A 10,582-nucleotide genomic window follows, 5' to 3' on the forward strand; every position below is an offset into this window, starting at 1 on the left:
AGGGTTGTAAGCAAACTCTTGCCACACAAATACCCCCCGTGGTTGTGCGACGGAGATTCGCTTGAGACTGCGTTTGTCACTGGCTCTGGCATGAATATTTGTGCGTGAACCTCCCGCATGTTTGTGTACACAAATATACATAAACTTGCATTGATTTTGTGTACATGTGTGATGCAAATATACAGGATTCCAAATTTGCGCAAGCACGGAAAGAGCCCATTGATATAAAACATGTTGTGATTTTTTTCTTCATGTGAGCATGAAAAAATGCACATATGTGAATGAACGCATTGAAAATATTATGCAGCACAAATCCAACCGTGTGAACCGGCCCTAAGAGCCTGTGAGGACCGAGGACTCAACATTATGTCCTCAGACCCAAAGATTGCTCCTCCACTATTAGTAACCCCCATGACGTTATCCAGAATAGCCGGCGCTGTGTGTGAGCGGCTGCCTGTATACCGGCTGAGGCGGTGGGATCAGAGGTTGTGGGGTGTATCCTTCAATATCATACACTGATCTGTTAGGAGGGAAATCAACAGACACCGGTGGAGGCCTTGGGGCGAGGGGTAGTTGTTGTAGGCTGGAGGGGTAGGCCTCCCTCCGGTTTTGGTAAGGGGGATTAGGGCAAGGAGGCGGGATGTAGTTACCCAGGGACATTGATGCAAAGTTGGGGTAAAGCAAAAGTGGATGGACACTAGGAGGGGCGACCACATTAGGGGCAACACAGTTCGTGTAAGACGTAGGCAGGTTCCATAGGATCATTGGGTAAGACACTGCGGGGTCCGGGGCAGATGAGCTGGCTGCAGCAGCGGCTTCTGGTTGTGCTGCTGGAGCATCTGCTGCATCTGTCGGAGGGACAGCAGAATATTGGCACCGGGTAGGGGGGAAGGGATGTCCGTGGACAATGAAGGGGACCAGGTTGTGCGGGTAGATTTCCTGTCTGGTGACCGCCGTGTTCTGAAGCTTCATGGCGTCATCCGGAATCTTACTGACATCCACTGTCCAGTAGTTTCCTTTCGCCTGCGGTTTGTGCGGATCTTTCAGGACCTGAAAACAAGATGAAAAATAATTCAGCTGATGGCTTACTGGACAATTCTGGTTTACACGAAAGGCGAATTACAGGAGTTTTATTAATGATGACATCACTTATTACAGGCTGGTTGAACTCCGTCTTAGATAATTATATCTGTCTTTAGTACATGCGGCCTGGTGGCCATCCAATACTGTTGAGATGAATGTATTTAATGAGCTTTCTCCTATCAGACAGTGACTTTTTATTTGCACTATTAACCCCTTCCCGCACCAGGATTTACATGTACTACATGAGAGGGCAGGAGTTTCCCTGAAATGCCGTACATGTCTGGCATGTAGCTGGTGCGGGCCCAGAGCTGAGTCCATGCCATTCGCAATGGGAGTCAGCTATCGTCCTGCTACAATGACTGGAATGGCAAAGAACTGCGATCCCTGCCGTTAATCCCTTACATGCCCCAATCAATGTTGATTATGACATGTACAAGTCTATTGTAACAGAGGGAGGGGCTTCCTCTGCCATCCTATCACAAAAGACCAGATGATACATTGCAGGTCAGAAGTACTGCTGTGTATTATCTGTTCGGTCATAGGATTGCAGGATTGGCTCTCCTACCGGGATATAAAAAAAGGAAAACAAAAACTAAAGTAGTCATACAAAATCTACAAAAAATCCACCTAAAGGCTTATTTACACGAGCGTATATCGGTTCCCCTACTGTCCCCCACTGCTGGGCTATTGCTGCCCAGAGTCACCTTTTAAATGTCCCGTTGTAAAATCCTGTTAGTCCCAGCGGGGATTATCGGAACCCTCAGTGAGTCCCCTCATCCCCGCGGGGACCAACCGGAGTTAACAGCGGGACATTTAAAAGGTGTTCTGGGCAGCAGGTGATAAATGTCCTGCTGTAAGCGGCGGGGAATCTATTCCCAGAGCAGGAGTTTCCAATAACTACTTCTCCCATAGGAATCAGTGGAAACTCCTGACGCCGCGCACTGAACATAGTGCATGTTCTATCTTTTTTAGGTGCGCACCGTTTTGTGCTGCTCATTCCTCACATATGAACGCTTCTATAAAAACCTGCTGGTTATTGTAGGAGAATTCATTTTCTGCGCACATATAACACGCACATATAAAACAACTCATAGCGCAAAATAGAGATCTGACACGGCACTGCTGAAAAAAAGAAATAAAAATGTTAGGGATCTTTGAATGCAGTGATAAATAATTTTTTAAATTTTTAAACATTGCAAAAAAAACCCCAAACCTATATAAATTTGGTATTAATGTAATCATACTGGACTGCAGAATTAATTTACCATATTTATACCGTAAGGGAACGCTGTTAAAAATAAAAAGCCAGAATTGCAGATTTTATTAATCTTGCCTCCAGAAAAAATGAAATAAATAGTAATAAAAATGTTAAATGTTCCCAAAGCTTGAATAAATGAAGACTAAAGTTCATTCCGCAGAAATAAAGCCCTTATAGATCTCCATCGATGGAAAAAAAAACAAATTCTCCGGCTTTTGGAATGAGGCAGCACAAAAGCAAATCTTTAAAAGAAAACATGTTTTTTTGTGTACAAAAATAGTAAGACATAAAAAATCTGTATAAACTTGGTATCTCTGGAATCAGGCTGACCCCCTGAGTGTTACTACATTAAGCACAAAGCACAAATGGCAGAATTTCTTTTTTTCCCCAATCCCCCATAAAAACAATTAATAAATTATACAGCGCATTATATGTACCCAAACAGATTTCATTAAACAATACAACTTGTGCCGCAAAAAAACTTCGTTATGGCTCCTGGACTGCGACAATGAAAAATACTGAAAAATTGATTGGCCATTATGGCGCAAACCGGCTTTGTCACTAAGGGGTTAAGAAATCTCCCAACTATATATGGAAAAGTTACCAACACTTATAAGAGGTATATCACCCCAGTAAATTCTACCACCGCAGTCCATTATTGGGTCCCTTACCTTTGTGAAGCATTCGTTAGATGATAAGTTGTGTCTGATGGAGTCTTTCCATCCCTGGTAATCTCCCTTAAAGAAGGGGAATATGTTGCTGATCTCCTGAAGAATCTAGAAAAAAGCAAAAACATTTAGTCTTGGAGTCTGTTAGTAAATTGTGCCCCCACCCTCTGCTTACCATTGGGTATGAAGAGCTTAGATTGTATAAACCCTTCCCACACCATGATGTACATGTACAGCATATGGATAGCATGGGCTTAGTGATTGGCAGACAGGATCTTGCTGCAACAGTGGGGATCAGAAAGATCAGTATTGATCTCCGCATGTATGGGGCTCCCTCTATGATGTCACTGGCCCTCGGTCATCCAATTGCGGAGGGATAAAAGTTTGCCATGGCTTCTTATGTAAATTAATAGAGATAATGCACTACAGTACAGAAGTACTGCTGTGTATTATCTGAATAGGATCACAGTTTTTAGTCCCCTACTGGGATATAAACAGTGAACAAAAAATTCCACAATAATAAAAAATCCCTTTGGTATCGAGTTATCTAAATAATTAATTGAGCACAGTTTTTATCCTGTGAGGCAAATGCCCATTAAAATAAAGCCCAATTGTGGTTTTTTTTTGTTCATTTTGCCTCCCAAAAAATGCAATAAATGCAATCAATAAGGTATTACGTGTTCCAGAATGTTACTAATAAAAACTACAGCTATCTCACACAAAAAATCCCTTAACAGCATCGTCTATGGAAAAATGAAGAAGTTCAGGGTTTTTAACTGCAGTGATGCCAAAAGCAAATTATTTTTCAAAAAAGGGTTTATGGTGCAAAGTTGGAAAATCCTAAAAAAAACCAAAACATACGATTACGATACTAGAATTATATCGACCACCAGAAAAAAAGTGATCATGTTATTTATACTGCATGGTGAACGCCTTAAAGAATGGCAGAATTGATGTGCTCTTTCACCCTGCCCCCTCCCAAATAAGTTATACATTATATGTACCCCAAAATCATACCAATAAAAACTACAACTCGCCATACGAAGAGCGATCCCTCATATGGCCATGTTAGCTGAAAAATGAGTTAATTACTTTAGAAAAGTGAAGAAGCAAATCCAAAACAATCATTGTATATTTAAGTACCAATCTAGGCCGCGTCCTTAGGGGCATAACAAGCAGTTTCTAGTACTTTGTATCTGGATAATGGCTGCAGCTGTTGGTCAGTTCCTACTTGCCAATCACTGCCCCGTGTTTCCAGGACATTAAGCTTTCTTACCTGGGACAGCTTGAGCTTCTTTTCTGGAGAGGCTTGTATAACCAGGGCAATCATGGCCAGGTAGGAATATGGAGGCTTGGCATATCGCTGGTAGTTCTTTTTCTTCGCAGGGGTCTTCTCTACCTTCTTAGAATTATCCATGAGGTCTTGCTCACGCACAAGACTTCTCCCTTCCCCTGAACTACTCTCCCTGTTGGAGTCCATCTGCAGCATCTGCTCCATGCTGGGCAGGTCAGTTGCCGGCACGTAGGATGGATCCCAAGAACGGTATTGGTAGGACATGGTGAACACAAGAGCGGGACAAGGATGGAAAGTGAAGAGGTAGAGTCCACTGTGGTCTTCACTGCTCCCAATGCTGTATCTGATGTGATACTGGGCCCCATTGAATGGGACCTTGATAAGTCCTATCACCCCACCACCAGCACTGTTATGTAAATGCCTCCAAACCAGAAGGAACCCATTGCTGGTAACCCCCTCACCACCCATCATTATTGTTATAAAAACCTCTATCCATAAAGACAATACCATTGAGTTTACACTTTAGTTTCAGTCCTTGGGTGTGATCCATCTTTCTGTTATGTATACAGTATGTATATGAGGTGTGTATACCCTAAAGTATGTTGCATGGGCAGTCATCATCTGCATACATCATTTGGGGCTTAGATTAACAATCTATAACATTTAATTCCCTTGGTTTAAGAGTTTATATTCTATGAGTGTAGATGACACTTTAAATGTTTTTAATTTGCAGTTTTTTGTATTAAATATCCATGTAGAACAAAATACTTGTAAACTACTAAATGCCATAATTAAAGGGGCGTCCAATGAGTAAATGTATATGGTGGTAGGCTGAATCCTGCAAAGGCCTCTCCGCTGTGGCGAATGCATGGAGTCTTAAAAGGTTGAACCAACCCCCGCCCCCCCCCCCCCCCACACACACACCCACACCCTCTATGGACACTTGATCTTGGGGGATTTATTGTATTGTCTTGTAGATGACTCGTTGATATAGTTCCCTCATTGTACTGTATGAGTAAGCCGGCCATGGAGTACTGATTTTTGTCATTGGTGGTGACAAATTTTGACCTTATTGTTTAAAGCCTGCAAAAGTGGAGTCAGACAGCGACCGAAAACAGATATCTTTGGGATAGTTGACAAACCCTTGAAGGAGTTGTGCCAACTTCCACAACCCCTATTATAATTCTGGGCCCGAGGTAAACAGCTGATTTCCAGGGTCTCACTCTTGACTCCCCTGCATATAGATTGTCATGGAGGCCACAGGCAATGAGATGTTTCCGCTGTAGGAGAAATGTAGTAGTACAGGACAGCCATTCACATGAATTACAAGTGCGGCGCACAGTCTACCTGAATTGGAGACAGTCTTATAACATGGCTCTCCACACTAGTCATGGAGGGGGCGATCTTCAGCAGTGTGACCCCTATATGCCCTAATGTGGATAGGGCATGCTATCTTAACATAACCCCTTTAGGGCCCATGTACATGGGATGAAAATTGACATGATGACTGGCGCTCATTCACTGCCGTTCACACATGATAGATGATCGGCTTTATGGGGACGAATATTAATACAATCGTTCATCCTCACAGAGCCACCATTGATCGGCTATACATGTCCCAGTCCACACAGGGACATGTGCAGCCAACCAGTGAGCATCTTCATGTTACTATAAAAAAACATTTGCGCAGGCAAATGAACGTTCTGGCAAAATTCCTGCCTGATAATCGAATTTTGTAAAAGGCCCTTAAAGGGGATGTGCCAAGTTATTCTATTTTCTTCTATAAGGATAACATCATGATTGGTGGGCGTCCTGCTTCTGTGATCCCTACGATCATGAAAACAGGGGTCCCACATGAGCAGAGCAGAGGTCACACATGTGCACTGCCATTCCATTCAAATCAATGATAGTGTCAATAATTGCCAAGTACAAATGCTTGGCATTCTCCAGCACTCCCATTGAAATGAGTTGAGTCACGGCGTGCTTGTGTGACCTCCGCTGCATTCATATGGGGACTTTCGGGAACCCCATTCCTAAGATTGGTGGTGGCTCCAGTTATCAGACCCCCACTAATCATAAAGCTATCCTTATCCTGTGAATTTGGCACAACCCATTTTGTCCCCTTAACACTACAAGACGTATAGTTATATCCTGCAGGTTCGGGGTATGTATGGAGGGGGATTGGGGGCGTTTATCCCGCTCTATACAATGCTGGTGCCGGCTGTTTGTTACGGCCAACAACCGCTCCGATAAGCCTCACCACTTATTGGAGCTGTTAACCCTTTCAATGCCGAGGTCAATTCTGACAGCAGAATTTAAATGCCCCGATCAATGTTTGCAGGTTGACACGGCAGCCTGGGGCTTCTGAAAGGCCCCAGAGCAGCCATTACAGTTTGCCTATCAATCCAGGCCTGTGGCATGGCTTGATAGAATGCCTGTCAGATTACGGTATGATATAATGGTAAGGCATAACATCATAATGCAGGAGCGATCAAAGCATCACAAGTTCTTGACCCTGATGAGGACTAAAAAAATGTAAAAATTAGTTTCAAAAAGTGTTATTACCTTTTATTTTTCTTAATAATTAATAAGTTCCCCCCTTTTTATATTTGTAATAAATTAATCTAAATAAACAAACTTATTTGGTATCACTCCATCCGTAAAAGTCAGATCTAGCAGTATTTATCCCGTATGGTGAACGTCGTCAGAAAAAAAGCCAGAATTACACTTTTTTGGTCACCCTGTGTCCAAGAAAAAATGTAATAAAAAGTGATCAAAAAGTCATATGTGCTGCAAAAGAAAGTATGGCGGCAGAAAATAATTTTAAAAAATTAAATATTTTTGGAAAAACAAATTTGCTCATACTGACCCATAGAAGAAAGTTATCATATATTATTGTTGCAGTGTGTACGCCGTAGAAACAAGAAAGGCTGCTTCCTTTAGGGGTTAAAGCGATAAACAAGTGCTAACATTATACTGCAGAATGACGTTATCGCCTTATGAAGCATATAACTTTCTCTTTGTATTGCCGGAATACCCCATAAGTCAATGAGATGTTTGATGCATCTCTGTCACCTACTTGGTTTAGCTATAGAGCCGTAGTTCTGACGTGAACAAAGCTGGAGATATTCGCAGCTTCAACTCAGGATCTGTTTTACAATGAAAAGGTTAAATTAAAAAATATCGGTAAGAAGAGAAGAAACTTTTGTAAGATTTTTAATACATATTTACAATGGAAGAAAAGCCCCGGTGCGCCTACTGATTATACAGAGATGAGTCGCTGCAGGTTCTGGTACTCATGTATAATACGCCAGATCCCATCATTGTATTATACTTTTGTATCTACAGGAGATTGAGAAGTGTTTTACTGATTGTGACTCTGTAGGTTCTGCGGACGGGACTTATTTCATTTATTTTACTTTTGTTTGAAGGTAAATACTGACAAACAAAAAATTGCACCATATGGGATTCAAAAACAAATACGAAATGCGAGAATAACCACTTATTTCTCTGCAGTTCCACCTCAGTCTCTAATGTGTCAGATGCCCTACAGCTATACATGAATACAGTGTAATGTGGGGAGGTTCGCTCTCCAGCTGGGATTGTTGTCGCTGATGGCCCTGTATTCAGGCTGCTTGTTGACCATCATTACATATGACTGACCCCAGTGATATCCCATAAAGACTGTATTGTCCCCCAGATCGGTCACCACAGGAGGCTCCACTCTCACAGCATAGGAGGCTTGTATTCCTTCAGCATCTCACCCCACCCTGATGCTTCAAGTACTGAAGAGCATCTCAGTGAATGCACCCACCACTAGGACCTTACATAATAATACTACCATACGTCTTTATATAGGATTGTCATGAAAGTCCTTAAATGTTTTTGTGATTTCTTTCATTTTTCACAAAACATTGAAATGCAAAATGCACTGATGATGAATAACACCCCCGGGGCAGGAGACACGGAGCCACATCTGTCTGTTGGCCTACAGGTTTTGCAGTTTTTTGTTTTATGGTTTTTTATACTCTTAGGGTTTTTTTTGGATTGTTATTTTTATGTTTAATTAACAGCATTTTACAGTATATACTTATGGATCCAATTTTAAGAAATCTCATCCACAGACTGGAAAAATATCTCCATTGTAAATTGACTTGCGGCATAAATTGTAGATCTGCAGTTTGCCAATCTGTGCTGCCGGTTTCCATCATGGATTCCATCTCTTCCAATGAGAGGATGAAATCCGCATTAACCCCTTAGTGACCAAGCCTGTTTGCGCCTTAATGACCAGGCCAAATTTTGCAAATCTGACACGTGTCACTTTAGCATGGAAAAACACCAGAAAGATTTTGCATATCCAAGCGATTCTGACATTGTTTTTTCGCCACATGTTGTACTTCATTTAGGCGGAAAAAAAAGACTGATAGAGTTTGTGTTTATTTATTAAAAGCGCCAAAATTGGGAAAAAAATGTGAAAAAAATCGTCATTTTTTTCACATTTCCAACTGCAATATCTCAAATATGTGCTAACATAATATAGAAATTTTTGCTAAGATATATATTTCCATGCGTTTACTTTATTTTGGGTGCACATTGGAAAAACTTTGGATTTTTTTAACAATTTAGGAGACGTACAAATTTAACATTACTTTTCAGCATTTTGAGAAACGCTTTGTTTTCCTACACCAAGCCAAGATTGGAAAGGCTCATAGGAGTCAAAATGATAGATACCCCCACAAGTGACCCCATTTTAAAAACTACACCCCTTAACGTATTCACTGAGGGGTGTCATGAGTATTTTGACCCCACAGTTTTTTTAGGAGTCAATGCAATTTAGAAGAGAAATCTAAAATGTCATATTTTTGCAAATATGTCATTTTAAAGACAGGACTTTTTTCTATAGTACACATGAAAATGAGGATTTGCACCCCAGAATGGATACTCCTGTTTGTCCCGTGCTCAGAAACATACCCATTGTGGCCCTAGTATTACGTCTGTATGCACAATTGGGCCCAAAATGAAAGGAGCAAGCGGTGGCTGTCGGAACAGAAATTTTGCTTGAAGGAGATTTAGGCCCTATTGCACACTTGTAGAGCCATTGAGTGACCAAAACGATGGAGAACCCCCACAATTGACCCCATTTTGAAAAGTAGACCCCTTAAGGAATTTATCTAGGGGTACGATGACTTTTTTGACTTCACAGTTTTTGAATGAATCTAAGCCAAGCCGAAGGAAAATAATTACAATTTTCATTTTTTTGGTAATACTGTCATTTCAAAAGCAGTTTTTTTTGTACAACACATATATGAATGAAGACTTGCACCCCAAAATGGGTACCCCTGTTTGTTCTGTGCTCAGAAACATACCCATTGTGGCCCCAATGTTACGTCTGTATGCACAATGTGGCCCAAAATGAAAGGAGCAGCCGGTGGCTTTCGGAACAGAAATTTTGCTTGAAGGAGATTTAGTCCCCTTTGCCCACTTGTAGAGCCATTGAGTGACCAAAACGATGGAGAACCCCACAAGTGACCCCCTTTTGAAAAGTAGAGCCCTTAACGAATTTATCTAGGGGTACGATGACTTTTTTGACGTCACAGTTTTTGTATGAATCTAAGCCAAGCAGAAGGAAAAAATTACGATTTTCATTTTTTTGGCAATTTTGTCAATTTAAAAATTGTTTTTTTTTGTGCAGTGTAGATAGGAATGAAGACGTTCACCCCAAAATGGATACCCCTGTTTGTCCCGTGTTCAGAAACATACCCATTGTGGCCCTAATCTACTTACAGGACACATGGCTAGGCCCATAATGGAGGGAATGCCTGCTGGATTTCAGTGCAGAACTGAATAAATTCCAGGCCCCATGCCAACTTATACGGAAAAAAAATTGACTTCCTAAAAATAATCCCCCCCACCATCCCCATTTTTTGGCATTCCCTAAATATTAGATAAAGGTAATAATATAAACTGCGTTTTATGTCCGAAGACAGGGGTAATTACGGTGGCTGGTTGGGTTGGGCACATGGGGCAAGAAAACCGGGTATTCCCCTTCCTCTCATGTTTTTTGGGGGGTATTTCTTGACCTCAGTGGTGGGGATGGGGTGTAAAAAGTGGCTCACAGAGAAGGCGCTCAACAAGCTGCTCCTGGAACTGCATGAAGGCGAGCGTTCCCGGGGCTTCTTGTAAATTACGGATTACAGGTAGCGGTCTGAATAACGTCGGGCTCACACGGCCGTATGCAGTATCCGCTTGCGGAGGCCCGCAGCGTATTCCAGCTATGAG

The 10,582-nt window shown here is 41.8% G+C and overlaps 1 protein-coding gene across 1 annotated transcript; it reads right to left on the reverse strand.

The window, feature by feature from the left end:
• Nucleotides 1-417: 417 nt before the first annotated feature.
• LOC136578730 (forkhead activin signal transducer 3-like) lies at nucleotides 418-4,771 on the reverse strand. Its single transcript, XM_066578904.1, has 3 exons — nucleotides 4,286-4,771; nucleotides 3,013-3,117; nucleotides 418-1,050 (listed from the first exon to the last, which is right to left on the reverse strand). Exons 1-3 carry the CDS (start codon nucleotides 4,769-4,771, stop codon nucleotides 418-420), a joined length of 1,224 nt encoding a protein of 407 aa, XP_066435001.1.
• Between the last annotated feature and the right edge of the window lie 5,811 nt (nucleotides 4,772-10,582).

Source organism: Eleutherodactylus coqui, chromosome 9, assembly GCF_035609145.1.
Source record: "Eleutherodactylus coqui strain aEleCoq1 chromosome 9, aEleCoq1.hap1, whole genome shotgun sequence".
Taxonomy (NCBI): Eukaryota; Metazoa; Chordata; class Amphibia; order Anura; family Eleutherodactylidae; genus Eleutherodactylus; species Eleutherodactylus coqui.

Excerpts from the sequence above, each read along its gene's own strand:
- LOC136578730 (XM_066578904.1), bottom strand. The coding sequence starts at position 4,771 with ATGGGTGGTGAGGGGGTTACCAGCAATGGGTTCCTTCTGGTTTGGAGG. Across the intron at positions 3,118-4,285 it reads AGAAGCTCAAGCTGTCCCAG|ATTCTTCAGGAGATCAGCAA; the intron begins GTAAGAAAGCTT and ends GCTTTTTTCTAG. Across the intron at positions 1,051-3,012 it reads CTAACGAATGCTTCACAAAG|GTCCTGAAAGATCCGCACAA; the intron begins GTAAGGGACCCA and ends TCTTGTTTTCAG.